Genomic DNA, 21,627 nt, shown 5'->3' with positions numbered 1-21,627 from the left:
AAACGGAGATAAGCAGGACCCTATTTCTTTTAAATCCCCTATGTTGTCCCAAAACCACATGGCAATCGCCTATACACTTCTTCACTCCCTCTTCCTCCCAGGTGGGAATGGTAGTCTTCCGGATGCGGATGAAGACGCCTGAGTATCCCGAGGGCCGCGACATCATCGTCATCTGCAACGACATCACCTATAGGATTGGCTCGTTCGGGCCCCAGGAGGACCAGCTGTTCCTGCGGGCGTCGGAGCTGGCCCGGGACGAGGGCATTCCACGTATCTACATCTCAGCCAACAGCGGGGCGCGCATCGGCCTGGCCGAGGAGATACGACACATGTTCCAGGTGGCCTGGATCGACCCCCAGGATCCTTACAAGGTGGCTTATCACCGGGCACTACTTACCAGTACACTCTATGCCAGACCATTTAACTATTGACGCGCTCAACTCAATAATCATTCTAAAAAAGTATTTGGGTGCAGGGTTGAAACTTGTAAGGGGGGGAAACACACTCGCTGGAAATACTTATTCAACGTGTAAATAATTTGCTGCAGCAGAGGTCATGGCAATCAAACATGTTCCTTTTCTGACTTACCAGTATTCCTTCCCTCCGCATGTGCTGGTGGCATGGTCTACTAGGTTGGACAAACAGAATTGTGATCAGAACAGTGGTGGGTGGGGCATAATGGCAAGGTGTAATCACTATCAGCCTTTTCACAGTCATGCCCTGTTTCTGTCACTGTGTGAGTCCTCTTCCTTGGGACTGATGACTGTTAGTTTTATTGTGCCCACCTGTAGGGTTTCAAGTATCTGTACCTGACGCCCCAGGACTACACCCGCATCAGCTCCACCAACGCTGTCCACTGCCACCATGTGGAGGAGGGCGGGGAGTCCAGGTAGGACACACCCCCTTCACCTGGGGCTAGTCACCCCTTTATCAAATAGCACAGCTTACGAACACAGTTTGTTATCCCAGAGATTCGCTGACTCAATCTCTCTCACTCTCCCATCCAATTGGCTGGGCTCCAGGTACGTTATCACTGATATCATAGGGACCGAGGAGGGACTCGGGGTGGAGAACCTGAGGGGATCAGGCACCATCGCCGGGGAGACATCCCAGGCCTACGATGAGATCATCACCATCAGCATGGTCAGGAGGAGACGTCACATCACCACAATAGACACACACGCACGCAGACCGCACACACACACGTCTCTTCGTCTGGGGTTAGATACCCCAGGTGGTTAGGCCTACCATGCCTCATAGCTTATGTTAAAGCCATGTTATGTCCTGGTTACTGCAGGTGACGTGCCGTGCCATTGGCATCGGTGCCTATCTGGTGCGTCTGGGGCAGAGGGTCATCCAGGTGGAGAACTCCCACATCATCCTGACTGGGGCTGGAGCCCTCAACAAGGTATGCCTCTGTCCTGTCTGTTTGGATTCATCATGCTTTTGACACCTTGTAAGACTTTTCCAAGAAGTGAACACAGGTCCACTATTAGGATAACACAATGGTATAATGGTAATTTGAGACCATATCAGCAGTGGACAGACGAGGAATATATCAAAATATGTTTTTTAGCTAAAATACCCCTTAAAGGCATCTCGTATTTCATAAATAGTGAAACAATTTTTTTTTTAGACTATTTTAAATGACCATTAATGTCTTCTGCTTTTCAACCACTTGGACGGCAGGTAGCCTAGTGGTTAGAGTGTTGGGCCAGTAGCCCCACTGTTCCCCGGGCCGCAAAGAAGTGGATGTTGATTATGGCAGCCCCCCGCACCTCTCTGATTCAGAGGGGTTCGGTTAAATGCGGAAGACACATTTCAGTTGAATGCATTCAGTTGTACAACTGACTAGGTATCCCCCTTTCCCTATCCTTTCCCTTTCCCTGTTGCGCAGCATCCGAATTGGATGAATGTAATCCACTGGATATGTGGTGTATTTTCAGTGTCGTTGACAGTGGAGCTGTTTTCATTGCAGGTCCTGGGCCGAGAGGTGTACACCTCCAACAACCAGCTGGGAGGCGTCCAGATCATGCACAACAATGGCGTGACACACAGCACAGTGCCTGACGACTTCGAGGGCGTTTTCACCATCCTGCAGTGGCTCTCCTTTATGCCAAAGGTACATTTGAAGAAGAGAAAGAACATCCTAGCCTGGTCTCAGATCTGAGCCCATATTCATAAAGCTTCTCAGAGTAGTAGTGCTGATCTAGGATCAGGTCCCCCCTGTTCATATAATCATATTCATTATGATCTAACAGACAAAACTAATCCTAGATCAGCAGTTCTACTCTGAGACGCCAAGTTGGCAAGACCGCACAAACAGATCTGGGACCAGGCTAAATATGTCCCGTAAGAGGTCGAACTCAGCCGACCAACCCCCAGATAGAAGATCTCAGAACATTGTTCTACTCTGGTTTCAGAACAAGCACTCTCCGGTGCCGGTGATCCCGCCCAAGGACCCAGTGGAGAGGGAGATTGAGTTCACCCCCACCAAGGCTCCCTATGACCCCCGCTGGCTACTGGCCGGGAGGCCCCACCCCAGTGAGAGACACTCTGCAGCATACATAACCCTCTTAACTCTGCCCAGATTCTGTTTCCCCATGGATATATCACTATCGTTTTGATTCCACGGTGTAGTGTACTGTATTTTGAATCGAACCAAAACCACAACTATTTAAAGTGCATAAAAAAAATGCAATACACTTTACATATTAATGTGGACGACTAAATCAACTCTGTTTGTGTGTTGTGTTTAGCTGTGAAAGGAGCCTGGCAGAGTGGATTCTGTGACCATGGCTCCTTCATGGAGGTACTGGGATCTTGGGCCCAGACAGTAGTGGTAGGCAGAGCCAGGTACGCACAATAGCAACTTGTAATCCTAGAATTCTGTGATAGAAATGCTTACAGAAGACATACGGGTAAAACTTAAAGTCTGCAGGTACAATGCATTATGATGAAATTCAAATGCATTTTAATCCTTACTAAATACCAGCCATTTTGAGTCAGTAGAAAACGTTTGATACATAGAGAGAGACATTTGAAGTGTTATTATATGGCATTATAAAGGTCCATACATGTTGACAATATGTAAAGCATCATACCTACAGGATATGGAACCCCTGAGATGTTAGTGCTCGGAACGTAAATTAACAACTAACTTGTAACAAAAAACACCACAGGTTAGGAGGGATTCCTATTGGTGTCATCGCAGTGGAAACACGCACCGTTGAGGTGGCTATCCCGGCCGATCCAGCCAACTTGGACTCTGAGGCCAGAGTGAGTGGCTTAGTGTCCACATTGTACACTGAGTGTACAGAACATTAGGAACACCTGCTCTTTCCATGACAGACTGACCAGCTGACTCCAGGTGAAAGCTATCATTCCTTATTGATGTCACTTGTTAAATCCACTTCAATCAGTGTGTAGATGAAGGGGAGAAGACAGGTTAAAGAAGGGTTTTGTATGGTAGTAGGTGCCAGGCACACCGGTTTGAGTTTGTCAAGAACTGCACAGCTGCTGGGTTTTTAATGCTCAACAGTTTCCCATGTGTATCAAGAAGGGTCCACCACTCAAAGGACACCCTGCCAACACGACACAACTGTGGGAAGCATTGGAGTCAACATGGGTCAGCATCCCTGTGTAACGCTTTCGACACATTGTAGTCCATACCCAGAAGAATTGAGGCTGTTCTGAGGGCAAAAGGGGGTGCAACTCAAAATTAGGAAGGTTTTCGAGTTTTAATGTCACATGCACAAGTACAGTGAAATGCAAAGATTTAATTAAAAGGTCAATAAAGATACATTTTTATCAGTTGTATTGCTTGGTGATAGAAGCTGTTCAAGAGACTGTTGGTGTCAGACTTGATAGACCGGTACCGCTTGTCGTGTGGCAGCAGAGAAAATAGTCTATGGCTTGGGGGGTTGGTGTCTTTGACGATTTTCCGGGCCTTCTTTTCAAACCGCCTGATATAGAGGTCCTGGATGGCAGGGAGCTCGGCTCCAGTGATGTACTGTCCGCACAACCCTCTGTTTTGTACACTCAGTGTATGTTGTGTCCTTTAATGATTACGTAATGGACCTGCTTGTGTCATAAGCCAAGGTGACCTGTTAGTAAGCCGTCATCAAAAGTTTCGATGTCTTTGATCATTTAGAAAAGAAAAACATGATCTGACAAGGTAACACAAACTGAAATGACAGCTACACCAGAGTGTAATATCCCTGTGTGTGTTTCTCTCAGCTGGTGCAACAGGCCGGCCAGGTGTGGTTCCCGGACTCAGCCTTTAAGACGGCCCAGGCCATCCGTGACTTCAACCGCGAGCGGCTGCCTCTGATGGTGTTCGCCAACTGGAGAGGCTTCTCCGGGGGAATGAAGGGTACAGACTGGCCGACCTGGGTTCAAATACAACATCAAATCATTTCAAATACTGTATCTGTGCCTGATTGAGCTTGCCTGTTTTAAGGGAACCAATAGAAAAGTCTAGAAAAGTGCAAAGAATGCCCATCTGGCAGATTAAAGTAAAGCTCAAAATATTTCTAACATTTCAAATAGTATTTAAACCCAGGTCTGGTACTGACTGGAACAATAACTGCCACTAAAACACCCCAGCATTTAAAGAATAAAATAAAACCGTAGCTGCACGTCCGTTTCTCTCAGCATTTATAGAATAAAATAAAACCAGAAGTGCAAGTCCGTTTCTCTCTCTCTCAGACATGTACGACCAGGTGTTGAAGTTTGGTGCCTACATCGTGGATGGCCTGCGTGAGTTTCGCCAGCCTGTGTTGATCTACATCCCACCGCACGCCGAGCTGAGAGGGGGATCCTGGGTGGTGATCGACCCCACCATCAACCCTCTGTGCATGGAGCTCTACGCAGACAAGGAGAGCAGGTGGGCCTTTTTACATTTACACAGGAGAGAAGCTTCCCTGCAATGTGAATGAGTTGCTCGTTTACTCTCCCTCTTTCTCTCACTTCCTCTCTTCATCTTTACCCTCCCATTATCTTCTCTCTCCTCTCCTCTCCTCTCCTCTCCTCTCCTCTCCTCTCCTCTCCTCTCCTCTCCTCTCCTCTCCTCTCCTCTCCTCTCCTCTCCTCTCCTCTCCTCTCCTCTCCTCTCCACTCACTCACTCACTCACTCACTCACTCACTCACTCACTCACTCACTCACTCACTCACTCACTCACTCACTCACTCACTCACTCACTCACTGTCTCTCTCTCTGTCTCACTCTCTGTCTCTCTCTCTCTCTGTCTCTCTCTCTCTCTGTCTCTCTCTCTCTGTCTCTCTCTCTCTGTCTCTCTCTCTCTGTCTCTCTCTCTCTGTCTCGCTCTCTGTCTCTCTCTCTCTGTCTCTCTCTCTCTCTGTCTCTCTCTCTCTCTGTCTCTGTCTCTCTCGCTCTGTCTCTGTCTCTCTGTCTCTCTGTCTCTCTCTCTCTCTCTCTCTCGTCTCTCTCTCTCTCTCTCTGTCTCTCTCTCTCTGTCCTCTCTCGCTCTCTCTGTCTCTCTCTCTCTGTCTCTGTCTCTCTCTCTCTCTCTCTCTCTGTCTCTCTCTCTCTCTGTCTCTCTGTCTCTCTCTCTCTCTGTCTCTCTCTCTCTATCTCTCTCTCTCTCTGTCTCTGTGTGTCTATCTCTCTCTGTCTCTCACTCTCTCTCTGTCCAGGGGTGGTGTGCTCGAGGCAGAGGGCACTGTTGAGATCAAGTATCGCAGGAAAGACCTGTTGAAGACCATGCGCCGAATCGACTCAATCTACGCCGTTCTGGCTGAACAACTTGGTAAACTCTTACAACAGTACCTGTACTTCCACCTATATGTACAATAGGCATCGTGTTTTCTTTTCATTAGCATTATAACAATTGTTGAAGTTTTGGCATGTTTAGAGTAAAAGGGGTTTGTCAACTATTAAAAAAAACATCTGGGTCATTAGGCACCAAACAAAATAATCAGACTGAAACAGGATAAGACTGCCTGGACTTGTCCAATAAGAAACACACATTTTCTGCTTTCCATTGGGGACACTGGCTGATAAATCCTCTTGACTGGCCAGGTACACCCGAGCTGACGGACAAACAGCGGCGGGACCTGGAGGTCAAGCTGAGGGCCAGAGAGGAGTTCCTACTGCCCATTTACCACCAGGTGGCAGTACAGTTTGTGGACCTCCACGACACTCCTGGTAGGATGCAGGAGAAGGGCGCCATCACGGTAAGAATCAACTTTCCTCTCTGTATTTTGCAACACTCTCTGTGTTATGATAGTCAATCAAACAAGAGAAGGTGCCAGAGCCAACACTGCAAAGCAAAATACAGTTGAAGGAAAATACAAAGGGAGCACAGGAGATGCATGTGGCTGGCAGGAGATGCATGTGTCGTGCCCAGTCCTATTCTCTGTACCTGCAATGGGACAGGGGCATTAGTGTCCCTCCCTCTCACTCTATTGTCTGTGTAACCCGGGGGTGGTCTGTGTAACCCGGGGGTGGTCTGTGTAACCCGGTGGTCACATGCAGGACATCCTGGACTGGAAGAACGTGCGGAGCTTCTTCTACTGGCGTCTGCGGCGCCTCTTGCTGGAGGGCATGGTGAAGTGTGAGGTCCTGCAGGCCAACCCAGAGCTGAGTGACGGACACATCCAGTCCATGCTGCGCCGCTGGTTTGTGGAGACTGAGGGCACAGTCCAGGTATCGACGTCACAACTTAATGTCTCCGTTCATGTCATACAAGTGGTGCTATTATAGTGTAGCAGCCCTGTCTGAAACATGTAATCCTAATTGTCACCCTCTGAACATAAGGAGTTATTTTTGGTCCAATGTTTAAGATGTTGGGTTACTGTGTGGGAGACACAATCTATTTCACTCCAATCCATTGTGTGTAGAAGTGTTTTAGAGTGAGATTATGTGCCTCATTTCCAGGCGTACCTTTGGGACGACAACAAAGCGGTGGTGGAGTGGCTGGAGAAACATTTGACCAAAGAGGACGGCACACAATCAGCCATCAGAGAGAACATCAAGTACCTGAAGAGGGACCACGCCTTAAAACACATCCGCAGGTACACACACGTGTGTGTGTGTGTGTGTGTGTGTGTGTGTGTGTGTGTGTGTGTGTGTGTGTGGTGTGTGTGTGTGTGTGTGTGTGTGTGTGTGTGTGGTGTGTGTGTATATATATCACACACGCATGCACTTGAATGTACTGTGTGTATATGCTGGCCACTACCAGTAATCCTATTGTGTATACTGTGTCTGTTATTCTAGCCTGGTGCAGGCCAATCCTGAGTTGACCATGGACTGCATCATCCACATGAGCCAGACCATCACTCCGTCCCAGAGGGCCAAGATCTCCCACCTGCTGGCCACGATGGACGGCACGGCCCCCAGTTAAACTCCAGGTCTGAGCTGAGCTGCCTGATGCCTTACACAAGACATCCGTGTAGTTGTACATACGAGAGAGACTAGAGAAGTAGACATGTGGAGTGTGGACCCTAGGGCCAGCATTTTCTCCAGTGCATCCTACTTTCTGTTGTAATCAGGTGAGCCAATAAAGCTAAGAAGACTGAAGCTTGTCTTATTCTCAGGGTTAGGGCTAGTTAGTGCTACTCACACAGTAACCAGGCACAGCAGAGATTCACCCTGCCACTATATACTGCACATGTACTACATGCTGTGATTGGACATGTTTAGGATGTTCCAAGCAGGCCTGGGTTCAAATACTATCTCAGATCATTTCAAATACTGTATTTGAGTTTGCCTGTTCCAATGGAACCAATAGAAAATGATCAAAGGTACAAACCCCACCCACCTGACACTACAAGCAGGCAAAAACAACGGTCTGGTTCCATGTAGCGGTTGACATTGCTGTGATCAGAGGGAACCACCACTACTCGCTGGCATTTCAAATTCACATTAGCAATAGGATGGGATAACCCATATGTTTCCAAAATGTAACATCTAAAAACATTCATTGAATGGATTGAACCATGGGCCTTTTTGTCAGTATTCTAATAAAGATTCTCATTGCTATCCTCTGACTGTACGGCATACTGTACGAAGGGGAATTTTCAGTTTTCTTTCCCTAATTAAACCAAAGGTTAGTTTTTATGTCAGTGTAGTCTTTAAAAGCCTAACCGTGTGCAATTTGAAAGTCAGGTAAAAGCTTTTTTTGTACTTAACATTACCACCCGTGTTTATTCTTGTGCCCTTGAATTTCTTTCTTTGTATTATTGATGTTTGACTGAATTAGAAATACACCTGTGTTTTTCCTGAGTCATTTGTATTTTTGTTGTTGTCAATTGCTAGGTTTCCATCCAATTGGCCACAGATGTTCATGTCAATATTCTAAAATCAGCATAAAAACAATATGTGCATTTTCCCACCAGAGATGTGTTTCCATCAAATTGACTTGTTGCGGAAAATAGGCTGTGCGTGATGAGGTATGCACAAAAAATGACTTTTGCTGTTAAATTCCCATTTACCAAATTAAAAAAATACAAGTTAAATGGGTTTCCGTCGGATTTTCAACTTCACTGATGGTTTTCGCACTTAAAAAAAAAAAAAAAAAAATTATATAGCCAATGTGCTCATTCAGGTCGAATAATCTGCGTGCCAACAACGCAATACAGTGCGAGTAGGCTACCTACATGATGAGATTATTATAGACAAAATGAGTGAGATCATTTTGATTTGTCAAACAGCAGCCAAGCATTGATCATCATGTCACCAGAATAAGACCCTCAATATTTATTGGAAAGCAGTATCAAGCTCATCACCGTGCACTTTCACCACCCTGTGAAGTTCATCATTAATTTCATCTGTAGCCTAATAAACTGCATGTTTTCCCAACGAGTCTAGTGGGAGGACCACACATGTCATCGCGTGACTCCAACTTTACTTTGATATGATGGTTATTATTGCAATATGTACGCATAAAGGCATCTTCACCGCCATTTCTCGCATAATACATTTACAGACACAAAAAAATCCCACCTTATAATAACCCCGTATTTTGTTTTGTCGACATTTGTGAAGTTTACCTACAAATTTGCATCAGGCCTTTTGTCACCTTTTTTATCCAACATGTACTTTACTCGCATAAAAAGGTTGGATGGAAACCTGGTTATTGATGGTGTATACATGGTGTATACATGGTGTGTAGTCTGGCTGAACAATCTAAATGCCAGTAGATAAATTCACACCCATAGTATTTGTATGGTGCTCATTTGGAACAAATGGACACCTAAAGAAGATCATGATTTATGCTATCTTTTTGTATGTGATATGAATACGTGTACATGTTTTCATTGTGTTTAATATAATTCTGATTGTTGCTTATACTCAGGTGAACAGGGGCAGACAACGGTACAATTGATAAATTACAAAATTGTAACCGAGAGACCCCAAGCTGTTCTCCTGCTGTTGCCTTCAACAAAATATCAGATATCCATTTGAAATTGTATCAATAATATATATAAAATATCTGCTATTTTGTGTACGTTACCCTAATAAGAGGTAAAGTAAATAAATGTAATGAATCTATTTTCAGCACAAAACTGAAACTGATTTACCCATTGTGATTTTATTGTTTTTGCGTAATTTTAAAGTACATGTAGCCTGACAGCCTTCAGTCATAAAAAATCATGTGAATACTTCAATGATGAATTCAGAATTTGACTAATTTTAGCATATTTTCCAATGCTGACCTGTTTTGGAATGTATGGGTAAATACTGTTTAAGAAACTAAAGCTTTTCCGTGGAGATAGAAGGGATTTGAAACATACAAATATATATAGTAAACCGTGTTTGATAAATTCCTCCCTTTCTCCAATATAAATAAAACATCACAGTAATACTTCCTAAGATGATACAGACAACAGATAAAGAACAGGGAACTTAACAGTATCATGGTAAGGCTTACAAACACAGGAATGCCAATGGTACAGTAACTAGCAGATGGTAAGTTAGTAGTTGGTGTACTACAGGGTAGCACAGCTCTTGAGTCTTTGCTTGGCAAAGTTCCACCAGAGATGTCCGTATATTTTTGTCAATTTGCTCCTAATTTGAGTTTCCCTCTTAGCCGCCATTGGTTACTCCTCTTGCTTACAGTACCTTTGGAAAGTATTCCGACCCCTTGACTTTTTCTACATTTTGTTACGTTACATCCTTATTCTAAAATGTATTAAATATATATTTTTTTCAGCAGTCTACACTCAATACCCCATAATGACAAAGCGAAAACGGGTTTAAGATTTTTTCGCAAATGTATAAAAAAACAAAAACATACCTTATTTACATAAGTATTAAGACCTTTTGCTATGAGACTTGAAATTGCGCTCAGGTGCATCCTGTTTCCATTAATCATCCTTGAGATTTTTCTACAACTTGATTGGAGTCCACCTGTGGTAAATTCAATTGATTGGACATGATTTGGAAAGGCACACACCTGTCTATATAAGGTCTCACAGTTGACAGTGCATGTCAGAGCAAAAAACAAGCCATGAGGTCGAAGGAATTGTCCGTAGAGCTCCGAGACAGGATTTTGTCAAGGCACAGAACTGGGGAAGGGTACCAAAAAATGTCTGCAGCATTGAAGATCCCCAAGAACACAGTGGCCTCCATCATTCTTAAATGGAAGAAGTTTGGAACCACCAAGATTATTCCTACAGCTGGCCGCCCGGCTAAACCGAGCAATCCGGGGAGAAGGACCTTGGTCAGGGAGGTGACCAAGAACCCAATGGTCACTCTGACAGAGTTCCTCTGTGGAGATGGGAGAACCTTCCAGAAGTACAACCATCTATGCAGCACTCCACCAATCAGGCCTTTATGGTAGAGTGGCCAGACGGAAGCCACTTCTCAGTGAAATGGCACATGACAGCCCGCTTGGAGTTTACCAAAAGGCACCTAAAAACTCTCAACAAGATTGTCTGGTATACCGTTAAAAAAAAATGGTCTGATGAAACCAAGATTGGCCTCAATGCCAAGCGTCACGTCTGGAGGAAACCTGGCACCATCCCTACGGTGAAGCATGGTAGTGGCAGCATGCTGTGGGGATATTTATCAGTGGCAGGGACTGGGAGACTTGTCAGGATCTAGGGAATGATGAATGGAGCAAAGAACAGAGCGATCCTTGATGAAAACCTGCTCCAGAGCACTCAGGACCTCTCAGACTGGGGTGAAGGTTCACCTTCCAACATGACAATGACCCTAAGCACACAGCCAAGACAACGCAGGAGTGGCTTCGGGACAAGTCTCTGAATGTCCTTGAGTGGGCCAGCCAGAGCCCGGACTTGAACCCGATCTAACCTCTCTGGAGAGACCTGAAAATAGCTCTGCAGCGACGCTCCCCATCCAACCTGACAGCGCTTGAGAGGATCTGCAGAGAAGAATGGGAGAAACTCCCCAAATACAGGTGTGCCAAGCTTGTAGCGTCATACCCAAGAAGACTCAAGGCTGTAATCACTGCCAAAGGTGCTTCAACAAAGTACTGTGTAAAGGGTCTGAATACTTATGTAAATGTGATACTTCCATTTATTTATTATTTTAATTAGCTAAATTTTGCCAAAACCTGTTTTGTTTTGTCATTATGGGGTATTGTGTGTAGACTGATTTTAATCAATTTTAGAATAAGGCTGTAATGTAATGAATTGTGAAAAAAGTGAAGGGGTCTGAATACTTTCCGAAGACCCTGTATGTGTGTGGTTTTTAAATTATTTTGATCAAATCAGTCTCCAAATGGACCTCTTTCTCCCATCTGAAGTAGTGGCTTGGGGACGGCAACACAAGTTGCACTGTCATTGTGGACAGAGAAAACCAATGAGGGTTCACGCTTTTCAGTCAAAGAAGATGAGGGGGGTTTTTTGGTGCCAGGAGTGGGATCGACAAGTAGAGCCACTGTGCAAAACAAAATAAGTTATTTTGATTCTGTTGGTGATGCATCAGTACAGCTCTATCTTTGACTTCCACTCTGTGGTGGGGATGTTTTCATTAAAGCAGGGCGGTGATGGGCTTGCTGTTGCCTGGCGTGCCCACGTACTGGGAGGAGAGTGCGTCCAGGGCGGCGTATGAGGTGAACAGGCCCGTCGCCTGTAGGTCTGAGAAGGGCATGCTGCCTCCACTGGAGACAGGAGGGAGGCTGCCGGTCATGGCGCCCAGGTCACAGTCAGACAAACGCAGAGGAGAGTTACTGAAGGTGCCCAACGCTTCCAGGTTAAAGCTGTCGTCTTTCATCTCCTCCCACAGGTTACCTGAGGACAGAAGGAACTCATTTTGTCACGTCAATGGTCATCACTGCTTCTAAGAGACAAGAAAATGGCCAACTCCAGTGCAAAGTAACATTGGTTTGAGGATTGTTCAATTAGTATATCATGTTGTGACTAGGTGCTATAGCTACCCACCTTGTAGAGCGAAGTCCATGATGCTGGGGTCCAGTGCGTCCACCTCTGCGTTGACGTCACCGTGGAGACTGTAGAAGTCATGAGCCTGCTTGCCGGGATGCTCGGTGGCGAGAGGGCTGTGGGAGAGGTCAGGAACGGTGTGGAGGGGGGGTGTCTGGGCGGGGGATACCGAGGCCAGCCTGGCCTGGGCATTGGCCTGGAGCTGGGCATGAAGCTGGTGGTGCTGGTGCATGGGCAGGCACTGCAGGGACAGGGTGACCACGGGCTGGGGCTGCATCTGGCATGGGACAGGCAGGGTTAGGCCGGACGGACAGCTGGGGAGACGGGTCATCCCAGGGTCCATGGGCTTTCGTCTGCAGCTCTCTGGCCGGTCTGTGATCAGCTTGTCCAACTCATCTGACAGAGAGAGAAAAATAGGGCAGTTTAGCAGCTGATGACAGACTGATGACTTAGCAGATTCTTTCTCTGTGATGCTGCTTATCGCAGCCCACAGAAATGTAGCATATTACTGTCAATTGGAACATGGCCAACTGTACTGTAGCTGTGACAGTTGCCATATAGACATATAAAACTGAGGGGGAATAATCATCTTCGTTGGTGGAGGGTCGTGTTCTTCATTGATGGGCCGTGTTCAATAGAGCACACAGAATTTTTCAAAAACATTTTGCAAAGGAAAACAAAAATGAGTTCAGGTTGTTCCTCCCGGTTTCAGTCCCTTTTCCTCTATTTTGTGCCTATTGAACAGGATCCAGGTTGAGTGTGAATAGGCCTCAGTCAGCACTGTGGTCTCACCTGGGTTGGCCATGCTGCGACGGATGGCTGGCAGGTCCTTGCGCTTCCACTTCTGCATCTCCTCCTCCATCTTGTCGATCTTGGCCGGGTTCAGGGCCCAGAGGCAGCCCTTACGCGAGGAGCCGCTCATCTTGTTCTCCACCTTCTCAAAGCATTTGTTTAGAGACAGGTTGTGTCGGACTGAGTTCTTCCATCCGTCTGGTGCTGTCTACAGGGAAAACAACCCCAAGGAGAGGAAGGAGACATTTAAACGACTTACTAAACACAATGCTTACTTCCATGCAACATATCTGCTTCCCCAATCCCTATTGAATATTAGGCCAGTTTTCTGGACCCGGTCCTGGACTAAAAAGCATGTTCAATGGTGATTCTTCATTGAGCATGCTTTTTATTCCAGGGTTAGGCTTAAACTGGGTCTGAGAAACCAGCCCTTAGAGGATCTGCTCAAGTCTTACCTTAAAGTAGGGGAAATGCTCCTTCATAAAGCTGTAGATCTCGCTGACAGGGAGACTGCCCGTCTTGCTGTTCTTCAGAGCCATAGCAATCAAACAGCTGAGGATGGATCAAAGTAGAAAGACAATATTACCATTTAGTTATATATCTAGGAAGTAAATACATTACATATGGTTGATAATTAGACCAAGGTCTTGTTCATTAGGCACCAAAGGGAAGAAAATGGACTTAAACGGGGAACTACCTGAACTTGTCATTTTCCTTTGTGTGCCCTGGTGAACATGACCCGGGCAATACAATACTACTGTAATGCCCCTTGGCCCAGGGGAGGCTTACCTGTAGGAGTAGATGGGCTTGGGGAAAGACTTGGGCTGTAGGTCCTGGTTTTGTGGAGCCAGGCGCGGCTGTGTGAACAGGTTTTGGTTGTTGAAGGAGACATTGCTATAGAACCCAGCAGGAGAACACTGAGAGAAAATGAAAGAACAATCTAGAATATTTGATGTATATTATTTATTTTAAATAAAAATGGTTTTAATTAATGCCATATAAACATCAAACCCTTAATCAGCAGTAGGCCGTAAACGAATAGAATAATCTCTAACACTACATTAAGTTGCTCTTATACCCATGTAGTAACACTGTAATTACACTAACAATACTGTATTAATAGGTTGTTACATTGTCATTTACTAAATACTCTTAACAATGCTATGTAATTATATGTAACAATTCATGTCTAATTCACAAACTGTATCCACAGCCCAGTTGTAGGGATGACGTAGTTACCTGCTGGCTAGCCTGGGTCAGAGTGAAAACTTGTTGGGCTGTAGGTTGGTAGGCAGAGGCAGGGCATTGGTACCCCGGGGAGGGCTGCCCATTCATGGAGAATGGAGACATCTGTGGAATAGACCCAGGGCAACTTTAGTATATTTACTATATGATTTAATTTAGCTAGAGAATAAACACTGATTAATAAAACAGTTTGGATAAATTATATATGTATTTTTTAATGTCAGGATGCATAACTTACATTTCCGCTGTGGGCGGTGATGACGTTAATTCCCAGGGGGCTGTGCTGCATGTTGCTCTGTAGGTGGATCATGGCTCCCTGTCCCCCTGCCATGGTCATGTTGTTCAGCTGAGCTGTGAGGAAGGAAGCAATACAAAATCCAGGCCAGTCTTCAATCTCCACACATCGGCCCTGTTCCAATACTTTAGAAATGCATCCTTCCTCGAGGTAAGCACAAGTGATTGGATAGGGCTGAGCAAGGCTACCACCCTATTACTTTCACCAATTTAAGTATTCGGATACATGATTGTGCTTCAAGGAAGATAAGAAGGAAGGATGCATTTGTAAAGCATTAAGACAGGGTCCATGGCCCTATCAAGTATCAGCATAGGCCCAGGTCTATATCGCCTTATACTGTACTTTAATCATTCTATTGGTCTTGCCAGTCTCATTAGCCAGGTTGGCAGTTATGTTTCCAACTGTAATCATTTTGATCAATTTGTCCTCTTCAGCATCAGAGCCCAGAAGCACTCCTGAACTATCCAATCAGAGTGTGTGTGTGGATTTGAAATGGTGCAGGCTCCCCCAATTGGTGTGTGTGTGTGTGTTTGTGTCTCACCTGTCTGCTGCTCAAGCAGGCTGCCCCCCTGCCCCTGGGAAGGCCTGTTGAAGTCTCCTCCACCACCACCGCGACCATCGGCCATCTGCTGCAGCCGGGGAACGTCTACAGATGTGAGCCATGACAGAGACTGCAGTTCCCCAGGGAGATCCTCTTGAAGCTGGGAGGGGTCTGTGGTCAGAAGTCTGCAGGGACGGGACACAAGCAACACAATCACTCAGATACACAACCTAGCATACAACTGTAGGATATATCCAGACCTGGGTTCAAATACTAGTTGAAATCATTGTTGCCATGGAAGCAAAAAATAATAATCCCAAAAGTACAAACCCCAAAACAAATTTGTAAGTACCTGCTTTATAAATAGTATTCATACTATTCAGGTCTAGTTATATCTAGGGCAAATATACAGGACACTGACTGAACAGACATGTATTCCATTAAACCTAAAGTAATGCATCCAACATTGGAGTGGGAGAAGTGAAAATGAATCATAAGCCAGGAGTATAATCTTATCTGGGATTTACCACAAGTATATTATAGAGTGCTATTTGATTAGCTAATTACTGTAATAGTAACATTATGGATAAAAAGCCAACATTCTCGTTGTTATTATTAATCCCTCTTCAGTAACTTGCTTATGACCTTCCTCATCAACAATTTTAATGTTCTCATCTACTTCCTGAGTTTTGGGAAATACAAATAAAAATAAGTGATCACTAGATTTGCAACATAACCACCACCTAATGATGATTAAGTTGTGTCAACAATTAATTCCCATACCTGCGTACAATATTGGTTAAGATTTACTGCTTAACTTCTGCTTAATCGGGGCATGGGGTGCCAATCAGCTTTTGCTCATTATTTCTTTTAAGACAGGAGGGCTCTGCAGGGAGAAAAGAGAAGAATCCTCTCCAGTCGTCTCTCCACACACTTACTGTAGAATAGTTCAGTAATTGGGGTCGCTATGACGACACTCACTATTCAGTTACTTTGTGGGTCTGGAGACTGTAGGATCCCCCGCTCCCCACCCCAACTGCAAACAAAATCACCCCTACATCAGGTGACTACAATCTCCATCTACCCATTGGCTGAATCATAAGTAAACAGCGCATGAGATCATTTGAAAATATGGGAGAGCGGCACATGTCGCTCTGCAACAGTTGGCCTTGTCTATTGAAAAATTATCACCTATTGTGTCCCAAACGACAAATCTGTCCAGTGGCACGTGGCTCTATTGTTTCCACCCAGACCCTTCCTTGATTGTCTCTGCCGGTTTTTTTTTTGGTTTTTTTACCAGCCCTTGCATTAATCTGTTGGAATGACAGCCCTCACACAAGAGGGACAAATAGGATGCCATCTGCTTCCCTGTCCCTTTCCACCCTCTCCCCTCACACTGTCCCCCCTCCCTCCACCCAGAAGGGCAGTAGACGGGGCCCTAGGGGACTGAGGGAGGAGGGTGGGGTTGATGGAGGTCAGGCTACACTGCTCACTCAGCCTGTCACCTGAATAAATGACATTTCATCCAGAGCTTGGTCTTGGCACAAGGCTTTGGACACCTTGACTGCATGTGCTAGTAAAGGCTTGTGAATAACCGGCTCTTTCCAAGCAGAGTGACAGACGCTCCTGTGAAACTGTACACCACAGGCACCACCACAGACACCTATTTCTACTTGAGATTTGTAGTATGAGCTCCCTCTACCCCCAAAAAAGCCACATGCACACATGCCTACATACATGCGCACACACACACACACACACACACACACACACACACACACACACACACACACACACACACACACACACACACACACACACGCGTATTCTCTCTTAAAAAAAACGACAAATATATGCCTCACCAGCTGTAACCCTGAGTTAAGGCTTAATCCAAATAGGTAAAACACATTTTAGAGAGCACTAGTTCCAATGGAAGCATATACCAACAAGATTACTATTTTGGTCTTAGGTCGTATTGAGTTCAACATCCCTTAACATGATTTGCCACTTACCTTGGCTGTAGTCGGATTCCCAAGACAGTTTTTTGGATATGTATTTTGTTTCTTTTACTTAGGTATTTGATAGTCATTGTGTTTTGTCAGTATTAACATAGGGTCCCTTTCATTCTGAAATATGTCTAAAACACCTTACAAACAGACTAATCCAACTCATATTACAGCAGTATCCTTTCCGGAAGGACATGTCTGAACTTTATTGGGGTTCAATCCACTTTTGAATATTGTCATTGAGTTGCATCAAAGCAAAATCTGAAAGTGGATTAGGCCTATTACATGATAACGTGACTTTTCAAAAATCTAATGTAGACACGACCTTCAGAAAGGGTACATTTGTAATATAGGATTTGGGTGTTTGTATGGTGTTTTGGCCAAATTTTCTAAATGAATGAGGAATTGACTCCAGCCAAGGTACAAAAATCATGTTGGGTTGTATTTGAGAACATGAATATCCCTTCAACGATTAGTGGGATTTAATCAAAACATTTAAACTTGATTGGAAACAGTCATAGCCTATATAACACATTTTATATGTAAAACACATTCTTAATGCTTTTTAATTTTTTCCTGAAAATCTCACAAGCATCTCTAGGCCTAGGCCAATCACCCTAAATATTTTTACAGCAATTAGGATGCCTCTCCCCTATACACCCCCCACTTAACCCACAATAAAGAGCATGTTCAATGAGGCACGGCATGCTGGTCTATAGTGTCCCCCGTCTAGCACAAGCCGCACAAGCTTTCCCAGAGGTTCAATACTACACAGACCCCACTCCCACCTCCTCCTAATTGAGAGCCACTTCTCCTCGCTAGTGACCCGGAGAGCCCCAACTCCCCCTTGGAGCCGGCGGGCCAAGAGGCTCAGTCTCACTGTGTGCCGGCAGCGGGAGTGTAAACAGAGCTGATGGTTTCTCACAGATCCATTCAGACAAAATCATTTATTCTTAGGTTGTGTTTTATTCTTCCCCTTTTTCATACACTACCTCCCTTCACTGAAAGAGCTGTCCATCTACCGTTGGATTAAAAATACAGTATAGGGAGATTTTGGAAAATATATATTGGAGTTATCTTTATACCTAAACCTTTTGAATCATATTTGCATTTTTTTTGTTAAGTGGAGCCAACTTTACAAAGATACAACTTTGATGAAAAAGCTTATCATTGCAATTCACAAATCCAGTCTTACCTGTAATCTTGTGGAGAGGGATGATGACCTGAATTTTCTAGAACTCCTGACATCCTGGATGTAATTCCACTTTCTATCATTTCCTGGGATATTTGATAATGCTGCAACAAGGAAAAAGTGCCTCTGCATAAGACATCTAGGCTTCAATACTTGATGTCATTTAGGTCTAGACCTATTTCTTTTTTTAAACTGACCTAACAATTTGAATTTTGTTTCCTTGTTTTGTCTACTCATTACGTAGGCTATTATAATGACCTTTAGATAAATAAAATATTAGCACATCAAACAGACTACTTATGGAGGAAAATAAGTATTTATAATATGTATTATATAGTATTATGTACTATATTAATCATATAGGCTACAATGAATGCGCTATTAAAAAAATCTGAATCTGATTATGACCAGTTAATAACAATAATGATATAAGCTAATGACAATCATATCAGCTATCATGGAAAAAACATAACAATTGCAAATTAAAATAGACAACAAACAATACTTTAGATGTTTTTATACACACGTTACAGGGGTATCAGTTCACATATGTAGGCCTTTGCTTCAAATTAATATAACATTGACGTTTTACAATACAGAAAACAAATGGATTGCTTTTTTAATAAGCATTGCAATTGACAAGGCTATTTATTAACCTTTTTTTACTGATAAAAAAAACTACTTTTTGTGCAATCCCAAATATAGCAGCGTTTCCCACCCTTTCTGAAATAACAACAATGACACAAAAATGAAAAGTCCTCTCATTTAAATAATCCCCTCTCACTCAAAGTATCATAACTATTTGCTGACATTCATCCTTGTCATGCCGAAAAAAGTTCAATCTTACCTGTTCAGGATAATCTGCAGAAAATATTAGTTGTTGACGAGTCCGTGTGGTCTACTGTGCTTTCACTGTGCTGCACTTGTTTCCGAAAAACCGTTTTTAAATTTCCCTCTCTGGAGCTGTCCCGCACACTGTCATGCGCAATAGGCCTACCTGCCTTAACTGAGCCTGTTGTTGCTCTTGTTGCTCAAGGGGAAGGATCCTAAGGGTTTGACAGCTGCTGCCAATGTAACAACTTGTAACAGACTCCGGTGGAAGACAGCACCCCATCCGAATGGACAAAAAAATATGCACACCATCCGAATGGACAAAAAAATATGCAGTCTGATCTCACTGTTTGTATTTGGACCTAGGCTAGTACTCCCTTACTTACTGTGATTGTGGAGTTTCTGGATCAACAGTAGGCTATCCATGGACAATGACGAATTTGAGAAAGGATGGTTTCAAAACAATAAACCACTCTATAGCTGTAGCCACCCAGTCTCTATCCAATATAGTTGACAATTGTCATTGTACGGCGACATATGGTAGCATGTGATACTTTTTGTTAGCCAGCTAAAATAAATTGTTTGGTCAAGATCGAGGCGCAGGTGCGCTTTAGATGCGTCGCTATAGCCCACAATACACAACATTAATACATCACTTTGCCCAGTCTTAATTTGAAATCAGCGCTACAAATTAAAACAAATTAATTTAAATAAAAAATAAATGTGAAAAAAGAGGAATAACTGCTTAAGAAAGATGTAGTCCTATAGCGTATTTGTACCCTATACAATTTCCCTTCGATATAATGTCCAGTCCTCCCAAGTTCCAGTTTTCAAGTATTCCAACATAGTAATGATTAGAGACCTTCGACTCTGATGGTGTCTATCGCAGCTTGTTAGCGTCTGAAACGGAATGAATGTGAATTAAAAGGCGAGTGCTTGTAGACAATTTGTTTCCCCGCCGCTGCACCCGCGTCTTTCTCCGCACTACAGCGGGAAAAATAGTCTGGAAGGCGCGCAGGGGAGGTAAAGGGTACATGAGCCAAGGAAACAACGGTGCTGCAAAGTTGTCACTTGTCAGAAGAGATTTGAGCTGGTGATGTCAACCTGTGTCATGGGACACAGTATTTCGACTTCAATCTTAGCCTACTTTAGGTGACAATATAAATTGGAAGCAATAGGCTCTTATGGGCTAAACTGCTAAAGACAACTGCTTAGGAAAGGTGGAAAAGTTGTCTACTTCACTGTTATTTTTGTGGGTGTACCAACTTTAAAATCTGTTGTCCACGTTCACATAAACAACTAGAATTTGAGAAACATCTAAGAAAAATTCACAACCGGAAATGAACACATGTCTGTAAGTCTGTGGGGATAGAGCCAATGAAAGCAGTGTCAACCCATGGGACACCACAGATGGTAAATCATGCTGCCGCAATGGACACAATCGATGATTACATGCATGAACGTAACTGACAAAATAAGACCTTCCCCAAAGATCCATAAAATCTCAGTCCTAGAGCCCGTGGGGTTACACTGTATTATTCACACGGCTCTACTTAGATCATTTGCCGAGGGACCACAACTCCCTTCACCGCATCATAAAGATTTAGTAAAAAAAAAAAAAAGTCTGACCATCCTATTGTCTTCCTATGGCTCTTGCATAAATATGAAACAAGGTTAACCTTATTATGTTAACTGCATATTATTATGTTAAGAGAGAGGAAAAAATATGTGGAGAGAAATTATGTTAGAAATAATTTAGAGAAAATGGAGAAAAAAAAGAGCTATGTACTGTAGTGTCACAGTGGTAAATGTAACAAAACATTTAGAGCTATGCTTGTGTGTTTACAGGCTGATGTCATTTTGACTGTGACAGGGCTCTCTCAACAGATTTCAGAAGTGGTTACATTAGTTACATTATACTGATAAAGGATTAGAGTGTGTGACATAAAGTACAGCCAAGGCAATCAACCTCCTTCCAGTTCTCTGCTGCCAATGACTGGAACGAACTGCAAAAATCACTAAAGCTGGAGACTCATATCTCCCTCACTAGCTTTAAGCACCAGCTGTCAGAACAGCTCACAGATGCACCTGTACATAGCCCATCTGTAAATAGCCCATCCAATCTACCTCATCCCAATACTGTATTTATTTATCTTGCTCCTTTGCACCCCAGTATCTCTACTTGCACATTCATCTTCTGCACATTCTACCATTCCAGTGTTTAATTGCTATATTATAATTACTTCACCACCCTGGCCTATTTATTGCCTTACATCTCTTATCCTACCTCATTTGCACATGCTGTATATAGATTTTGCTACTGTATTATTGATTGTATGTTTGTTTATTCCAT

At 43.9% G+C, this 21,627-nt stretch overlaps 2 protein-coding genes across 13 annotated transcripts in view; one reads left to right on the top strand and one right to left on the bottom strand.

Annotated features, from left to right (window-relative positions):
• The window catches only part of LOC106585658 (acetyl-CoA carboxylase 2-like), a 62,858-nt gene extending 53,321 nt beyond the window's left edge, over positions 1-9,537 (top strand). For 9 of the 11 annotated variants that reach the window (XM_045706871.2, XM_014172096.3, XM_014172093.3 and 6 more), the window contains 15 exons: positions 102-371; positions 792-889; positions 1,023-1,143; positions 1,298-1,408; positions 1,979-2,122; positions 2,424-2,544; positions 2,760-2,856; positions 3,183-3,279; positions 4,240-4,375; positions 4,711-4,888; positions 5,659-5,771; positions 6,044-6,198; positions 6,500-6,670; positions 6,902-7,038; positions 7,241-9,537. In XM_045706871.2, the coding sequence (XP_045562827.1) occupies positions 102-371; positions 792-889; positions 1,023-1,143; positions 1,298-1,408; positions 1,979-2,122; positions 2,424-2,544; positions 2,760-2,856; positions 3,183-3,279; positions 4,240-4,375; positions 4,711-4,888; positions 5,659-5,771; positions 6,044-6,198; positions 6,500-6,670; positions 6,902-7,038; positions 7,241-7,367 (2,076 nt within the window). In that variant the 3' untranslated portion in view covers positions 7,368-9,537. Of the gene's footprint in view, positions 1-101; positions 372-791; positions 890-1,022; positions 1,144-1,297; positions 1,409-1,978; positions 2,123-2,423; positions 2,635-2,759; positions 2,857-3,182; positions 3,371-4,239; positions 4,376-4,710; positions 4,889-5,658; positions 5,772-6,043; positions 6,199-6,499; positions 6,671-6,901; positions 7,039-7,240 lie in introns of those variants that run through there. The other 2 variants (XM_045706879.2, XR_006761771.2) reach the window with 2 other exon arrangements.
• Positions 9,538-9,541: 4 nt separating this feature from the next.
• On the bottom strand, positions 9,542-20,220 carry foxn4 (forkhead box N4). Of its 2 annotated transcripts, none has more exons than XM_014172108.3 (10): positions 19,291-20,220; positions 18,447-18,547; positions 15,246-15,430; positions 14,648-14,760; positions 14,404-14,514; positions 13,954-14,021; positions 13,620-13,716; positions 13,165-13,372; positions 12,373-12,768; positions 9,542-12,222 (listed from the first exon to the last, which is right to left on the bottom strand). In XM_014172108.3, exons 2-10 carry the CDS (start codon positions 18,524-18,526, stop codon positions 11,963-11,965), a joined length of 1,518 nt encoding a protein of 505 aa, XP_014027583.1. In that variant the 5' UTR covers positions 18,527-18,547; positions 19,291-20,220; the 3' UTR covers positions 9,542-11,962. The 2 variants fall into 2 exon arrangements, with proteins under 2 accessions (XP_014027583.1, XP_014027582.1); XM_014172107.3 differs by having other exon boundaries at positions 13,954-14,081; positions 19,291-20,217.
• Between the last annotated feature and the right edge of the window lie 1,407 nt (positions 20,221-21,627).

Source organism: Salmo salar, chromosome 24 (genome assembly GCF_965601325.2).
Source record: "Salmo salar chromosome 24, fSalSal1, whole genome shotgun sequence".
In the NCBI taxonomy this organism is placed as follows: domain Eukaryota; kingdom Metazoa; phylum Chordata; class Actinopteri; order Salmoniformes; family Salmonidae; genus Salmo; species Salmo salar.
This window is presented reverse-complemented; position numbering and strand designations above follow the sequence as displayed.

Bases quoted from the DNA above. Each gene is read 5' to 3' on its own strand.
- foxn4 (XM_014172107.3), bottom strand. From the start codon at position 18,526: ATGATAGAAAGTGGAATTACATCCAGGATGTCAGGAGTTCTAGAAAAT. The intron at 14,515-14,647 runs GTAAGTTATGCA...TCTATTCCACAG, and splicing joins TCACCGCCCACAGCGGAAAT to ATGTCTCCATTCTCCATGAA. The intron at 14,082-14,403 runs GTAACTACGTCA...ATTTTCTCTCAG, and splicing joins TGACCCAGGCTAGCCAGCAG to TGTTCTCCTGCTGGGTTCTA.